The sequence below is a fragment of the Daphnia carinata genome, chromosome 7 (assembly GCF_022539665.2).
Source record: "Daphnia carinata strain CSIRO-1 chromosome 7, CSIRO_AGI_Dcar_HiC_V3, whole genome shotgun sequence".
Lineage (NCBI taxonomy): Eukaryota > Metazoa > Arthropoda > Branchiopoda > Diplostraca > Daphniidae > Daphnia > Daphnia carinata.
In genome coordinates this window covers 8,129,775-8,146,465 of record NC_081337.1, presented here as the reverse complement: position 1 = coordinate 8,146,465, position 16,691 = coordinate 8,129,775, and the positions used below count along the sequence as shown (strand labels likewise).

General features: G+C 39.7%; 5 protein-coding genes across 6 annotated transcripts in view; 3 read left to right on the top strand and 2 right to left on the bottom strand.

Annotated features, from left to right (window-relative positions):
• The window catches only part of LOC130689538 (PRELI domain-containing protein 1, mitochondrial-like), a 36,641-nt gene that overhangs the window by 17,526 nt on the left and 2,424 nt on the right, over positions 1-16,691 (top strand). The window lies entirely within an intron of this gene.
• LOC130688058 (phosphatidylserine synthase-like) lies at positions 1,965-6,860 on the top strand. Its single transcript, XM_057511058.2, has 14 exons — positions 1,965-2,167; positions 2,355-2,472; positions 2,535-2,648; positions 2,721-2,863; positions 2,938-3,052; positions 3,120-3,244; positions 4,797-4,927; positions 4,997-5,165; positions 5,234-5,323; positions 5,385-5,543; positions 5,620-5,660; positions 5,716-6,081; positions 6,154-6,382; positions 6,450-6,860. The coding sequence occupies exons 1-14, from the start codon at positions 2,069-2,071 to the stop codon at positions 6,585-6,587; spliced, it is 2,037 nt and encodes a 678-aa protein (XP_057367041.1). The 5' UTR covers positions 1,965-2,068; the 3' UTR covers positions 6,588-6,860.
• LOC130687595 (uncharacterized) lies at positions 6,863-10,450 on the bottom strand. Its single transcript, XM_057510771.2, has 8 exons — positions 10,234-10,450; positions 9,140-9,390; positions 8,426-8,692; positions 8,307-8,366; positions 8,037-8,227; positions 7,773-7,932; positions 7,494-7,694; positions 6,863-7,426 (listed from the first exon to the last, which is right to left on the bottom strand). The coding sequence occupies exons 2-8, from the start codon at positions 9,385-9,387 to the stop codon at positions 7,192-7,194; spliced, it is 1,362 nt and encodes a 453-aa protein (XP_057366754.1). The 5' UTR covers positions 9,388-9,390; positions 10,234-10,450; the 3' UTR covers positions 6,863-7,191.
• LOC130688051 (ubiquitin carboxyl-terminal hydrolase 20-like) lies at positions 8,583-15,311 on the top strand. Of its 2 annotated transcripts, XM_057511050.2 has the most exons (17): positions 8,583-8,682; positions 11,793-11,917; positions 12,021-12,137; positions 12,199-12,379; positions 12,443-12,556; positions 12,631-12,755; positions 12,828-12,915; positions 12,982-13,201; positions 13,262-13,388; positions 13,447-13,560; positions 13,616-13,749; positions 13,820-13,998; positions 14,074-14,346; positions 14,412-14,601; positions 14,663-14,740; positions 14,813-15,015; positions 15,076-15,311. In XM_057511050.2, the coding sequence occupies exons 2-17, from the start codon at positions 11,798-11,800 to the stop codon at positions 15,162-15,164; spliced, it is 2,352 nt and encodes a 783-aa protein (XP_057367033.1). In that variant the 5' UTR covers positions 8,583-8,682; positions 11,793-11,797; the 3' UTR covers positions 15,165-15,311. The 2 variants fall into 2 exon arrangements, with proteins under 2 accessions (XP_057367033.1, XP_059352248.1); XM_059496265.1 differs by lacking the exon at positions 8,583-8,682 and having other exon boundaries at positions 11,663-11,917; positions 13,628-13,749.
• On the bottom strand, positions 15,171-16,379 carry LOC130687809 (uncharacterized). Its single transcript, XM_057510971.2, has 2 exons — positions 15,932-16,379; positions 15,171-15,863 (listed from the first exon to the last, which is right to left on the bottom strand). Exons 1-2 carry the CDS (start codon positions 16,155-16,157, stop codon positions 15,238-15,240), a joined length of 852 nt encoding a protein of 283 aa, XP_057366954.1. The 5' UTR covers positions 16,158-16,379; the 3' UTR covers positions 15,171-15,237.

Sequence of the window (16,691 nt, the reverse complement as noted above, 5' to 3'; positions counted from 1 at the left end):
CAAGAAAAAACATTCCCTTTTTTTTTATCCCTTTTGGTATTTTCTTTTCTTAAAGTAAAAGAAAAATAAATTTTTTGTTACAACGGGGTCAAACAAGTTATACGGGTGGCTCCTCCTTCTTTTCCCTCTTCAGCAGCGAACGACGATTCGTGTTTATTTCGACAAAAACACGTCATAAAAAAATTACGTACGTTATAATGGCAGTCGTGGTATGTAGTCCGACTCCAATTGACTTCAAGGCATAGATGAATAAACGCGTTCCAAAGTCGGCCACCGCACGTTTCTAGTTTTTTAAATTTTTCTGTTGTGATTTTTGAAAAACGAATTCGTGGTTTGCCAGGACGCAAACGTTTTAGCAAAAGAAAATGTCGGCAAAATAAGGCGCATGCAGCGAAAACCAGCAGGATCCCATCAACGATGGAAAATAGCATGTTTTTAACGAGATGTCACGAAGAGTTGCCATTCGCTTCCGGGGATGTTCGACGCATTATTAACAATACAATAATAAAAGAGGCAATAACTTGTGTCTGTGCTATATAACTATCAACAGAAGAATGTTGACCTGTTTGAGTGTGCCCTGTATGGAATGCCGTTTTTCTCCATCGAGTCCCGTTGGCTGTTATCATGTCAGTGCTTGTCAGCTAATCGTTTTTTGGGGTTTCTCCATCCATCCCTCTTAGATTATACCAAATGATCTTTTATAGCTCGATTCCGACGGCTATTTATCCAATGGCAAGCAGATGGGACAAATTTCAATAGACATAGAACGAGACGATCCTGAATATGCAAGCGTAATATTGCCAATAGCAATTTTGATTCGTTCCATTATTGAAGCAAGTGCGTATAATCCTTTCATCGCGTGATTTGAGTCTACTGCCATTAGATGAACCACATAGACGCGTACAAAAGGAGGCGATTGATGGAACCCGCAGCATCTGCTCCTACTTTCCATAATAAGTTATCAGCCGTATTTTCCCACACACACACGGAACATCCGTTTCCATCATACAGGTATACATAAAATAAGGATTGAAAGGTAGGGCACGACCCATATTCGTGGAATTTAGATAAGCATCCGGATCATTGGCGTTTCTAATATGTCTGATTATCTGTTTTATTATTTTGCATATTTATTCATGAGGAAGGCGGACTGCTGTTGTGACGAGAAACCCATAATCTTACGTTAAGGTATTTGAACGAAACAGAAGTGACCCACTGCCGGCGGGAATCGAAGTGTATAACGGGATGCAGCAGCCAGCAGCGGCGTTCACGATGCCCAATTCGAACCGAATAATTTATGCGTTGAGCCAAACACGCGTGAATAGATGGGCAACGATTGGCATCGCTGTTTGTAGCTCCTCGCGAAAAAAAAAGTAAAACATCTTACATCCCTCTAACGTATCTCCACAGCAATCTAGTTTAGATGGTTTACAATAATTCTTTTTGTGTGTGTGTTGTTGCTTTCTATAGAGTCTTTCGTATTGTACCGGCATGGCTAGCAGTAATCAACAGAAGCGTCACATATCCAAGAGTTATTGACCCGTCGATGGCATTTCGGAGAGAACTATTTCTATTGAGAATAAATTTATTGCAGCATCTCCATTTTGATAAGTACAATAATGTGGCTATAATTTCATGTGTTGCCAGTTTGGCACGTTTCGGCTGTCACTCGCCCTGTGTGCAAAAAGAAGCTTCATGATTTATCCGTTTTTGTTGTCATTGCTCGCATTTTTCTTTGCCCAACCCATTCATTTTTTTTCTTTTTTTTTTTTTAATGATGCCAGTGGACATAGTGCCTTTCAATCTCTTTAGGCCATCAGTTTCATCTGTTCCGCTCACGCCAAAAACAGCACAGCGGGAAAATATTTTTCTTTATTTTCTTTATTTTTTGCATTAGTGATGAAACGCTCGCGTGCAAGCACAATTCCGAGCGGCTCGTGAGTTCATTTTGACAGCTCCTTGCTTGTACGTCGCACCTTCTTGAGCTTGACGCTAAGAACAGAGGGGCAGGCAGCATCGAAATCAATAACACAAGCTCAGCTGAAAATTTTTGGTAGCTGTATCCAACATGGAGGCAGGAGCATTCGGTGCCGGAAAAGCAGGAACAGCTTTCAACCCGGTGGAATTTGTGCAACGTCCTCAAGTCATCCTTAGGTTGCTGAATATTGTAAGTTTATAAAGCTATTCACAAGTAGCCACGTATGCATGTCGCCTGATCAAGGCTGAAGCCAGCTTGTTACGTTGATCGTACGCTGGTACCGCCTCTCCCTAGTCTTTTTCTTCAGGTGTATCGATTCTATACCACTTTTTATTTTTTTTCACTTTTTCATTTTTTATTGCAAATCTCTTTGTAGCTCTTTTCGATCATAGTTTTTGGTTCCATATCATCCAAAGGCTGGACTTTGGAAAATCACAAGGAGGTTTGTCTCTACTATTCAGATGCCAATGCTTGCAACTATGGAGTCGGGATTGGTAAAATGGAATTAACTTATATTCATGTGTGTTGTGATTAACCGTGTACTTGTGGAGTGCAGGTGTCATTGCCTTCCTGGCTGCAGCCGTGCTGCTTGCTGGCGAGTATTTCTTCCCCCAGATGTCTTCGGTGAAAACTAGACGTCACTATGTTATGGGGGACCTTGGTTTCTCTGGTCAGTACATAGCTGCAGCCCAAGTAAATAAAACAAATATTCCTGACCTGTAACAATTTTGTCTTTTTCTAGGATTCTGGTCTTTTCTTTATGGTGTCGGTTTCATCTATCTTGCAAGTCAGTGGACCAAATCTGAAAGCAAACCTGCAGCGCTAGCTGCTGGCAATAACCTGAGAGCTGCCATTGCTTTTTCATTCTTCTCCATTTTCACCTGGGTAACTATTTTTTTTTTTTCTATTTCTTGACATAAAGTTCCTTTGATGCTCATCTTTCATGCTTCATACTATAGGCTGGCAGTTCTTTTTTTGCCTATCAACGCTACCGCCAAGGCGCTGAATCGGCCTTTGCTACTGCCTACGAAACAGGAATGGGAGGAGCTGGTGGAGCCACGACGCCTGGATCAGGTAAACTATTAAAAAATGCAGCGGTTAGCTATTTTTGCTTAAGTTTCTATCTGATACATTCCGTCAGCTGGTGGCTATACCTCGTTCCCTGGCATGGGAACTACCGCAGATCCTGTTGGTGGAAACATGGCTGGTGGTGGAGGAGGCTATCAAGGCCCACCATTTTCATCGGCTGCTCGACCAGGTATTACCGCATAACGCTTAATTCTTTCTGAAAGGAAATTCGAACCATTATCCTCCTCATTTATAGGTACCATTGGGGATTACCAACCACCAACATATTAAGGAGCCGAACGCACAGGCCCAAAGAAGATAAAAGCGGCAGCAAGAAACAGCCTGATGCGGTACGGCATTCCAGAACACTGATCTAGAATCTCGCAAGTTTTTTTTTCTTCTTTTTTCTCAGCAACCAGAACACTGATCTAGAATCTCGCAAGTTTTTTTTTCTTCTTTTTTCTCAGCAACTTAATCGTTCAAGAATAACAGAAATACGATCCTAGTCTTCGTTACTCTTAACGCGGGAGGCTTACCAAGTCATTCAGCGAATTCATTTGACCATCATCCCATACCGTACTCTCTTTTTTCTCGCTCGCTCTCATAACCTCTCCCCTCTTTCTCAACTAGTATTAATTGCTTGGCGTTTACACAGAAAGAAATTCTTATTTGACAAAGAGGGGAGAATCACCAGCATCGGTCGTTCTATTATTATCGAGAAACTAAATGTTTATCAAATTGGTGTGATTGTAGACTAGTCCGTTTTCAAGCTATTGTTTACTTCTGCTCGTTGGTGTGAAAATCATCGGTTCGAACACACAATCTATTAAAACCTCACACTTTGAACGTTCGTTTTCCCCTTCACCATTAAACCGCCAATCCCATCACTATTATGATTTACAGCAATAAAGACTTTCATTCAAGTTAGACGTATCCACACCAAAAATCGCCTACATGTTCCCCTCTGACATCCGCTTTCTTTGGCTAGTTGATATTTAAAAAGAACTAAGTTCCACCTATAGTTCTTCGGACTAGAATCGAACGTGTATTGGAGATATCAGTGTGTATCTCCTCCTTCTCCTTAATCACTCGTCGATGTATTATAGAGATGTGTTTTGTCTTGTTTTATTTGTTGTTTTGGTCTGGCGTTTCAAGAAAAACTAAATAAATAAAAGTATCATCGGATTGGCCTTCAAGCAGCCGTTTCATCCTTCTATAACCCAAATTTATGGCAAAGATATAGATGATTGTTATGATACTTGTTTCAAATCAATGCGATAGCAGCCGTAGGCTACACGATCAACTGCTGCATTGCGACAGATTTAAAGAATTACAATATTATAAATATCCGAACATAGAATAATTATTTTAGTTAATAGGAACCTTAGTGGTAGAACAGGTTGCTTTTACCTGCTGTCACGGAATGGGATAGGAATTTTACAAGTGTTGCAATGTATTACCTCTGGAACCTGATATGTATAGTATAACATAAGGTAGTACAAAACCTAAGTCTGTGTAGGTTGACTTTGTGTTCAGGAAATGGACGAGTGGACGTGAGTGATAATGCCAGTGTGACACATAAGCTTGTTAATCTGCAGCAATCAATTTCGGACTTTGGCAGGTGGCAGCACGGAACCGTTGCCATGGTAGAACAAAAACAGCAGACAGTGTAAAGCGATAGTCATTTTCGCACTTCTCTTTAAACCGTACGATGGCAACAAGAAAAAGAACTTACTCAAACGTTTCGCAGGATGAAGACCATTTTTATGTGATTAATGAAAGACCTGTCGACGATATTTCACTAGATTTTTTTTATAAGCCTCATACCATTACTTTGTTAACAACGGTTTCATCATTGCTCTTATACTCGGCTTTCACAAGGTAACGCACGCTTTTATTTGTAGTCAATTAAAGTTTGTAATTTAACCTTTATGAGACGCTTCCACGCAGGAACGATGACGATTTTCGAGATAACGTGTGGGCTGGAGTTAGATGTGTCATTTTCATTTTCTTGGTCATATCTGTCCTTGCCTTTCCAAATGGACCTTTTACAAGACCTCATCCGGCTGTCTGGAGGATGGTGTTTGGACTATCAGTTTTATATTTAATTGCACTACAGGTAAAATTTGCTACACATTATTTTATATATATTTTCTATGTTACAAATTTGTTTTTTGGTCTCTCCAGTTCTTCCTATTCCAAAACTATCAGACTGTTAGAAGTATTCTGGTGTGGACAGATCCATCTCTCGAAAATTTCCACATTGATATGGACAAGGTGAGAAACATGCATATTAATTGATGTTAGTCAATCCTAATTTTTTTTTTTTATTGTAAAGGAATATGGTGTTAATTGTTCTGATGTCAGCCTAGAAAGGATTTGGTCCCATGTAGATGTATTTGCTGCTTCACATTTTTTTGGATGGATAATGAAAGCTTTACTTGTTCGGCATTATGGAATTCTGTGGACGATCAGCGTAATGTGGGAAATCACTGAGGTATCCGAACCAATCTTTTTGGTTTTACTTTTTTTTTTTTTTTTGCTCACTGTCTACATTCATTTGGTTTCCATAGATTGCTTTTGCTCATCTACTTCCTAATTTTGTTGAATGCTGGTAAGTTAGTTCTATGAAGAATTGTCAACCAGAATTTGAACACAATTGATTTTAGGTGGGATGCCATTATCCTTGATATTTTGCTATGCAACGGCCTTGGCATTTGGGTTGGAATGAAACTCTGTCATTACCTTGAAATGCGTGAATATAAATGGGAGTCCATTAAAGACATCCCAACCACATCGGACAAGATCAAACGAGCTGTTTTACAGTTCACCCCGGAAAGCTGGACACATGTTCGCTGGCTCGATCCCCATTCTTCCTACATGCGCTTCCTTGCTGTTTGCCAACTAGTCTTATTTTGGCAAATCACGGAATTGAACACATTTTTTCTCAAGCATATTTTTGAGCTTCCTCCGAATCATATGCTCAATTTGTGGCGCCTTGTCGTTATTGGGCTCATAGTCGCCCCGTCTGTCAGGTATGTAATCAAATTCCATCTCAATTTAGTTAATGAATGCACATACTTTATCGCTATGCTTCGGTTCTAAAGGCAGTACTATACTTATGTGACGGACCCCCGATGCACTCGCGTTGGCACTCAGTGTTGGGTATTTGGAGCCATTTTATTCACAGAATTGATCATTTGTATCAAATTTGGCAAAGAAATTTTTGAACATACCCAAATCTTGACGATTGCTCTCTGGTTGGGCATTCAATCTATCCTTTCTATGATCTGTCTATATGGTTGTGTACTGTATCATCGCCACGAAGAAAAAAAGGTATACCATTTTTGTGTAATAATTTTGCAAGATCCTAAATTTTTTAAAATATGTATCTATTTCTTAGGCCAAGGAAGGAAGGCTACCCAAACCTAATGCCAAAATCGTCATAATCAATAACGGAGCGATTAAGAAAAATGGTGCTAACCAACAGCAACTTCCAAGTCCAATCAAACGAAAAACTAAAGCTTTCAAAGCTGATTAAAGCCTTGAAGATGCTACCACTCTCATCTCTGTGAATCTTTGTCTCTCTAGGAGAGATTATTTAGATCAATTAATCGGTTGCCGTAGACGAAGCACGTTTTCTCGATTTTCGTGAGAAAGTGCATTAGTATGCTTTTTTCTTCTTTTTCACTCAACTTTATCAGCCATCTCCCCCTAGTCTCAACTAAGCTCAAGTCTAAATCAAATTGACTCATGTCCCGTTGTCTCAGCAATTAAAATGGGACTACTCAGAATATATTGTAAGTAATGAAAATGTTTAAGAATTAGGAGTTTTATTTATTTCTGCCAATGTCTTATCAGGATTGGGAAAAATTATTACTTTTCATTTGACTAAATTTCACACATTCACAGGACTTGTCACAAGTGAAAACGATAGACTTATTTCAAGTAATGACATAACCATTTCAACAACACAGAATTGCAATCACTTAAATGTAAAACATTTAACAATCCTATTGACAACATCGAATAAACAACCTTCGGGGCATTCGCATTCAAGTAGACAGAAAATATGGCAATATTGGACAGAATTTCTTGGACGATCGTTTAGGTTTGGCGGGAAAAGGTGTGCACATGTGCACGGTCTACAGACGCCTCATTGATTCCTTCTTGAACTTGTTTGCGATGAAACTAGAAAGACTTAGACGAGGGGTAACTTTTGGACCATGTCGGTTAGTCGCGTTAGGACCTTGCACCGCCACACGCTGTTCAGGACACATTAAGAAACGGCTGTTGTGGATGTCAGTAGAAAGCCTTAGGGAACTGTTGGGGCCGTGGACTAGATTGCGTTGTGGACCGTTGGGCGTAACGTAGCTCTCACTTCAAATACAAAGCCAGTTAGTGGTGTAAACTTACAGTGAAAAAAATCTTGCAATAAAAAGTGTACCCCAAAAGTGAATCATTGTTTCCACGATAGAGGGATGATGCCGGTGTGCTGATGGGTTGGTGCATCGGTTTGCAACGATGGCTAACGTCATTCGGATTCAGCTCTTGCATCGGTGAGTAGAGATTTGCTATGTCTTTGAAGGTAGATAAAACTGACGGGCTTGATTTCAATGATGAAAGTGTTACGGTGTGTTTAATACCACTTCGTAATTTTCATGAGAAATTAGAGAAGTTTAGAACGAAGTTAAAATGCGATTGACACGAAAAATTTAAGTCATACCTCAAGGTCAAATTTTTGATTGTAGAAAAAGATTCGTCACGTTCTTGGGAGCTTGACAGTACCAACTGAGCCTTTTGCAAATCAAAATCGGTGCTCTCTAAAGCCAATTGAATTACGGTTTCTTCCTCGTCAGGAAAAAGTTTTTTGAGTTCTTCTTTCACTATACAAAAATAAATTTACACATTTAAGTAAAAAAAGGGCAATAGAATTAACATCTCTGCTATCATTGCAGTTGCCATGATAATAGCAGCTATTCCCTATTACTTGTTTGCATCTCAAAGAGCGAGGGGAGCTTCTTTATGACGACAACTTCTTCTTCAATTGGTTCATTCTCAATGACACTTGGGGCCGGTGACATCACACTGTGCCGTGGAGTTAATGGCGTCGGTTTATCTTTTTTCTGATGGCCAAGTGTCAGCAGCTGCTGCGTCACTTGGTTGACATTATTGTCCATTCTGCTTTCAACCGAAAATGGATCCCCCCGTTAAATCTCTAAGATGGTAATGAGATGAGCAAATAGACTTTATACGATACCCGACGAGCAGATCCAGCAAGAAGGTTTCCTCTGCTTTCGGGAAAACGCTTTTCAAATACCTTAAAAGTGATTAGTAGTATTATCGTAACCATATAAATTCACATAATTTTTTTATCACTTTAATTTAATCTTAGGAGAATGATGCGGACGGCTTGGTAACGGCGAATGCATGGGTGTATTACTGGTCGTAGAGAAGGCTCCGCCGAGTTTGGAATTCCGCCCATCGCTTGTAGTCTCACTCCAAGCATGAAGCGAAGATGGGACATAGAATGTCGGTGGCAGGTGTCGCATAGGCGGAGTGGCTACTGACGCTGGGCCAGGCATCGTCAACGGATATTTGAGAACTTGAAGGGCGCTAACAACCACAGCTTCACGGTAATGATACCTATCATTGAGTTACAGAGCAAAAAACCTTGAAGGGAAACATATCAGAACGCCAACTCCAAGTAACATCTCCGTCATATTCACGTGGCAAATAAGCTTTGACAGATAGAGTTCCCGCTGGGGGATCAATATGTCAGAACGATAAATCTTTAAAATGGGGACCACTGACTCTCGTTTCCACGCGAGTGGAGTCGACTTGGAGCTACTTTAAATATGTTTCTACACAAGATGCGCTCGCCATTCCATTTCCACCTCAATAGGTACATTTAGACAAAGATGAACCAATCGTTGATGCCGACGAGGCGTATCGATCGAGACGTTCATCATCAGAGAGGCGGTCTCTCTGTTATTATTTGTGTAGTCACCCTTTTCTTGGCATCATTGCATCTGGAGCCAATCGATCAGCTAGGGGTTGGCTTTCTGTTTGGATTTTTTTTTAAAGACTCACTTGATCAAAAGCTCTCTGACGTCGTATTCCCTTGCGGTCGGAAACAAAGAGCAGATACGTTGAAGCATGGCTTCGACGTCGGGGCAGTCTGGCTTATCAGCCTGACGGATCAGTTGCATTATGTCCGCACGCTTGTTCAAACCACCGGACTGAAGGAAGACTCGAGGCGAGTTGGGGGCCGATGCGAAACCTCTGCTCGCTTGTAGAACGATGGCGTCTCGTTTGGCGTGAGTTGCGGGAAAGGCCATTTCCTGCACAAGATAAAGTAAAAATTCATGTTTCTTACCTTTTCTTTTACAATTGTGTCAATCACAGACTTTTATGACTGGCTTTCCATTTATCACCGCATAGTTAGGGGGTTGGGTTTGGACATCTTGTAGTAACCGCTATTTGTTTATTGTCTCATCGTTTATTGATGTATTTTTTCCCTATTGGATGGGGGGAGCGCTGCAGACAAGACGCTCGTTAATACTGCAGTTGGACGTCAGCCCTTTAAACATTAAATAAGTATAAGGATCCGCTCTTGTGGTTCTATAGCTTTTTGGAAAAGATTCATTCCCCTTCTGAAGTACTGATCCCGGCTTAGTTTTCAATAGCATGTTTAAGTATGTTGTGAATGGGCTAGCAATGGAGAATTGAACCGACTCTAAATCCCTGCTTCTTAATTAAAGAAAGGCCAAAATCTAGTTCTAATGTACAACCCTTAATTCAACACATACATCTAGCGAAACTCTTTAACAAATATCGAACATCTCGGTAAACTAAAAACTCTTGAGCTTAAACTTAGAGCCTTACAGGTGCGATCAGGAACAACAACTTCTGCACACTAATATGAACCTCTGTATACATATTTGTGTGACATGGACGTGTGATACTCGAGAGACAGTGTAAAAAGTAAATGAGAGTGGTGGCAGAGGAACAACAGTAGCACGGAATTTGTTTGCATTGTGGTTGAGCAATCCCCCACCGTACCAAATAGAATCCCCAATTGGCTAGATCTTTTTTTCCCGCCGACAGCGCAACGCGGTATCAACAATTTTCCATCTCTTATAGTACGCAAGATTAGAAAATAAAAGAAAATCGAAACAACTTACGAGGTTGTTGAATGATGGCTATTGGGAAACACTTTGCTGTGGTTGTTTTTAGTCACGGTAGAAGGATAACAACAAGAGCAGGCTGCACGCGTGTGTGTCGTTTCTCTTATTCTTCAAGTCAACTAGGAGCGCTGCCGGGCAAGCACACATATATATAGACATATAGAAGACTCTAAATCCTCCTTTTGCCCGTGATACCTTCTCTCATACATATACTGTCTACACAGAGCTGTGTAGTAAATCCTCTCTCCCCTCTAGCTCCTAGCTACCACAGTCCAATGTGTAGATGGAAGTCTGCGAGGAGGAACAGGCCTTTGTTGGGGCCCGATTTATTGATTGAACGGATGGAGAAACAATAACGCGCATGTGCAACGCGATGAACCCTCCCACCTTTTCATTTTGCTGACGCCGAGCATCTAGATTCATACGATCACCTTGTTATTTTTTTTTTCTTTTCTATTTCTTTTCTATTTCTCGTTTGCTCCAATGAATTTTAACGGTGCCGTCGTTAAAACCTGTTAGTTCAAAACGTTCACCTGTGACGTGCGCGAACCATATGTATAGCGTCACGCTAGTTGATGTCCAATTGCATGCAACACGACAATCGCTTGATCCAATTAGATCTCATTAAAGAAGGATAATGGCCTTTTCGATTGTATATGACGGGTATTAGGTGGTGATGAATGAACCAAATAGAAGAAAAGAACTTTTAAAACACCCTGCTAGTCATATACCATTTAAAATACAACGGGGAAAAACGATTGGGCATTTAATTTAAAAAGGGTTACGCAAATGGCGCGATATGGATTGCGTCCTGCCTTTGAGGATTCTTAGCCATTTTGTCTATATTCGATTAGCGAAACAGTTCGCAAGAACCCTAAAATCTCGCAATCCAATTATCAGGATTCAAACTTTGCATTCTTCACTGCAAAAAAAAGGGGGGACATGCTGTGGCATTGACGTAAGAGGGAAGCTAGTTCAACTGCTGGGAAGTAAAAATTCATGGCTGTAATTGAATTACGTGAATAAGGGGATGTAAAGAGTTTCATCAAATCTTGAAAGTTCGGTGTTGCTTTGATTATGCTTACAAACATGACTTCATTCTTACGTTTAATGTATGCTTTTTCAAACGTTTTGTTAACTAACAGTTTACCGACGTCCAACTGCGTTCGTAAATAACAATCGTCTTTGATAACCTTTATTTGAGCAATCAATAATTTCAAATGTCGTGCTATTATTAAGGAATACGCCCAAGAACCGCACGAGTGATGGAAAGGTTAACAGCTGTTAAATTATGCTGAATTTGATACTTTCATGTGAGAAAAATTATGAGTTTTTCCTTTTTTATTTCTTTTCCGGAAATGATTTACGTTACTGTTATATGGCTCTGGTAGTTTTATAATTGTCCGGTAGGTGGTTTTCATATCTAACCTGTCGTGCTCGTGTCGAAATTCGAAGTCTTGACGTCTCCGTGAGTGTGCTGTTATCTTTCTGATGTGGGAAGCTATAGTGCATTAACTTTTAGTTTTCACGTTATCTCGTGAGGACGTCATTTGCAGATAAGATGGAAAAAAGGAGCCAGTGCATACACGCTGAACATTCTGGGTTTTCTGGACTTGGAGAATTATTATCGAAAGCAAATCTGAATGGGGTTTCAAAGAGTCTCACGTCCCTTGCAGAAGACGTAAGAAAAATTATTATGTTTTTTAATTTTTTAACATGAAACAATAATAAAAAGTTTTTTTTTTTTTTTTTCAAATAACAACATTATGTTTCTGTTTTGTTAGGCTCATTGTCAAGCCTGTAAAATTCCAGGTCGTAACCTCTGGCTTTGTTTACATTCAAAATGCTATCGTATACTGTGTGGTGAGGCTCATAAAGATCACAGTAGCGACCATTTTCAAGTTTGTAAAGAGTTCAATTCAAAATTCAGCATATACATAAACCATAACTATCTAATTCCAGGACTGCAATAATCATTGCTTGCATTTGAATTTAAACACCTTCAGAATTTGGTGCTATAAATGTGAAGGTGAAATGTTTCCTCTCAACAATGACCCAGTCATCAACCAAAATTTGTTGACCTTGTTTTCCAAAGAGAATGTACAATCTGATCACCTACCAAGAGTAAAATGTGAAACCCAAGGTACCACTCAAAATTATTCCTATTTGAAGCACTATGTTAACATGTACCATTTAAACCAAACAGGGATTGTGGGACTTCAAAATTTGGGCAACACCTGCTATTTGAATGCTGCACTTCAGGCTTTATCAAATGTGCCTCCTATGACCCAGTATTTTCTTGAATGTATGCCTCTGACAGGTATTACCAAATAATAACTTGTTCACAGCAAATAGTTGTTTATGACCCAAAAAACATCACATTCTTTTACTAAGATCAAGATAAAGAAATCAAAAGAACTTCATTAGCCAAAGCATATAGGAACTTAATCCAAAATATGTGGAGTGAACATCCTCCCCCAACAATTGCACCGACTTCGGTTCTATATGCAGTTAAGCTGGTAAAAGAAAAAAAGAAAAAACTATTTTGAAGCACTATCCGAGTAGCCGATTCTTTTGCATCGCAAATGTAGGTATTTCAAATGTTTCGTGGGTTTCAGCAACATGACTCGCAGGAGTTCCTCCGCTGTTTTATGGATCAGCTTCATGAAGAGTTAAAAGGTAGGATGGACACATTTTTTAGAAGTCATTAGCCACTTTAAAGTTTCTCATTTATTCGAATAAAAGAACCCATATTGGATGCCCGAGAGCGCGAGGCACTATCCGAGAATAACCAGTCGGACGAAGATTCCGAACAATCTGAATCCGAATCATATTTGACCTGTGATTCCGGTGTTAGCGATGACGAAGGGTCATCTCAATCAGGTACAAATGCAACCTATCGCTCCGGACGTCGCAAGAGGACTAGAAGTTCATCGGATAGTGAATTCTCCGACGCGTTGGACAGGTAATGTCATTAAAAAACGCAAAGTTCTTAAGCTTAACATTTTCAGTATTCTTGTTTTAGATCTCCGTCTCCTCGAAACACATCCGTCGAGGTATCTAACAGCTCATCTTTGAAATTTCGTAGTATTGTGTCAGATGTCTTTGACGGACAAATTCTAAGCTCCGTCGAATGCCTCACTTGCAATTTGGTATGATTAGAGACACAAAAGTATTCTAGATTGTTGTCATCTAGCCTTGATATCTTAGATTTCAAACCGAATGGAGACGTTTCAAGATCTTTCTTTGCCTATTCCCAGCCGTGATCAACTACATGTCATTCATCAATCGGTGCCACAGACATGGAGTCAAAGTGAAGACGAGGTAGCCTTATTTATTAAAGAAAGTAGTCGTTCCAGCCTATCACAAATGTTTCTAGAGTGTTAAACAGGGTTGGATTTCTTGGATGTGGAGTTACGTTTGGGGTTGGTTCTGGGGTCCAAACGGTCGCCTAAACGACTGTTTGTCTGCTTTCTTTAGCGCTGATGAACTCAAAGGCGATAACATGTATAGGTATTATTAGATACCAAGGAGGTTCATAATCTAACAATGATGAGAAAACATTTGTTTCTTTTCATTCCAGTTGTGAAAAGTGCAAAAAGCTCCGCAATGGTATAAAATTTTCTACGATAGAAGTTTTGCCAGAAGTCTTGACTATTCATCTCAAACGCTTTCGCCATGAGCCAATGTTCAGTTCTAAGATCTCCTCCCACATATCTTTTCCGATCCGAGGCTTGGACATGAAGCCTTGGTTAAGTCGAGGTATCATGTAATTCTTTCTATATCTTTAGCCAAGCAATGGTTTGATAATCTTTGTCCCCGTTTACTTAATTTTAGACTGTTCCTCCAAAATAACCATTTATGACTTAATTGCTGTCATTGTGCATCACGGTACTGCCGGTGGCGGTCATTATACTTGTTACGCTCTCAATGAACCTTCCTCTCAGTGGATAGAGTTCGATGATTCTTCAGCTAGACCAGTGTCGATCGAAACAGTTGCAAATTGCCAAGCCTATGTCTTGTTTTACCAAAAGAGGCGATCCAACGAAATGGCAGACTTTCGCCGGCATATAGCTAATCTAACCCAACAGGAACTAGATGCTCAATCAAGTACTATAAAGAAAATTTCATGTTTATAGTTTATCAAAAAGTTATTAAAAGTCTACTTATTCTAGATGGAGGCCTGTTGCAGTTTTACATTTCCTCTAGATGGTTTTGTAAGTTTAAGACATTTGCTGAACCTGGATCAATTCACAATCAGGATTTCCTGTGTCCTCATGGAGGTGTCCAACCTTTGAAAATCGAAAGACTTGAAGAAGTGTGCATACCAGTCAGTGCTGTTGTTTGGGAAGCCCTGCATACAAGGTACTATATTTATTCATAGAATAAAAACGAGCAGTGTATCAAAGATGATTTCGGCTGCTAGGTTTGGTGGTGGCCCAGCATGTAATCGACTTTTTAGGTGCCCTATATGTCAACAAAAGCAAGAAGTGATGGACAAGAGGTGAGGTGACTTACCGTCACATTATGTTACGCTCTAGTATATGAAAACTCTACATACATTATTGCCTTTAAGACGAAGGGAAGAGCTCGACACATTTCTGGAATTGCAAAGAGATTTTCAGAACGAAAAATCATCTGTTCCTATTTATGCCATCGCTATGAATTGGTTTCGAAAGTGGGAAAATTTTGTCAAGAATAGGGACACCCCTTTACCCGGGCCGATAGAAAATCTACCGATAACCATTTTGCGCAACGGAAATCGGGTCCTCAGACCATGTAAGTTAAAGTTTAAATTAATTATTTTGTAAAAATATTAAAACAAGGTGTTCTTAATAGCTTCTGATTTCGCGCAACTGTCGGCCGCCCTTTGGCATTTGTTTCATTCACATTACGGCGGAGGACCTGAAGTCATTATACGTTCATAACGTTTGAGATCTTCAAAGATATTATTTAGCCACATTCTGTTAGTCCAACCTGGCGCTCGCATATCAGCAGCATTTATAAAGTAAGGCATACAACCCACAAAGCAGAAACAAACAATACAGAGCCAACGAACTGCTCATTTGAAATTAGATGTGTCACAGGTCTTTTTTTGATTTGAGATAATTTGAACAGTTGATAAATTGCAATGACAATATGTAAAAGATCCGGTAACATGAAGAAAATGTCTCGTAGCACTTGATGCAGTTCACCTTCCTGTTTGATGACATTTGTAACAAACTGGTCCCATCCAGCTGTTAGTACATGAAGGATGGCTATATCAATGATAACAAGCAATTTACCAGGTGACAATTCAACATTGAGATTGGCAAGCTTCAACACATAATAAGTACTGCACATTTCTGTGAAGGAAAAGAACATCTGATGATAAAACTGTGAATAAAAATCATCATTGTAGTAGTTAACATATCCCCAAAATGAATAATAGTGAGAGTAGACAACACTTCCAAACAATATAAACATGGTGAAACGAAGCTCTTTTGTACTCCACAACTTCAAAAGATACTTCATCGATTCATAGCAAACAATAACATACAGGACTGTTAGCAACCAAATTTTGGCTGACTGTTCTGTTGCATTAAAGTACAAGTGCTTGTAGCCACTAATTCCTGCCTCATAGTTTCCTAAGCAAAACAAAAAAAAAATGCTACATCAGAGACATAAACATAATTCAATGACTTTATTGACATACCTTTAAAAACTGTATCCCAGCACGAGCAAGAACATGTTCTTTTGTCAATGGTTCTATTGTATTGCTTCCACAATTTTGAAAAAATTATCATGTGAATAACGGGAATCATGAATGGAAGCAAAATGGCAAGAAAAATAACCCAAAATGCAGGCCTTTTGTAGGGTGCCCATGTCAAGACCATTCTAGATTGATGAGAAACGAAGTTTCGAAACATTTTCCAGGGCATTTATTTGGTTGAACTGATGGACATCAATTACAACTAGAGTGTTGGTTGACGGCCAGAGAGAGGGTGGACGGGCAACATCAGCTGTTTTCTTGACGGGCAGCGAAAGTGAGGGGATGGACGGGCAGAAACAGTGAATGGGTCGGTGGGCAAGAAAGGGGAAATCTTGATTGTGAAAAGAATTAGAAGTAGACGGGCGAAAAAGGAGTGGATCGATTTTCTTAAAAATAGCGTAAGAATACCCTAGCGCCACCTATACCCCGGCCCTGGACGGGCCCCAAGTTACTAGTAATACATTTGAAAACCAAAAATGCCTACAAACATCGTCTGCGCTTTCGGCGTTTTTAAATCGCGAAAATTTACACTGGCGCCAAAACGAATCAATATTGGAGAAGTGAAAAATGTATCACCCCGATCCTGTCTTTAATAGAACTTTTTCTAAACGTCTTAATTTTTATGTTTGTTACTTCTAAACCAATAAACAAGGTAGAGATTATTAGCTATAATACCTTTAGCACGCATTTTGTTTAACTTGTT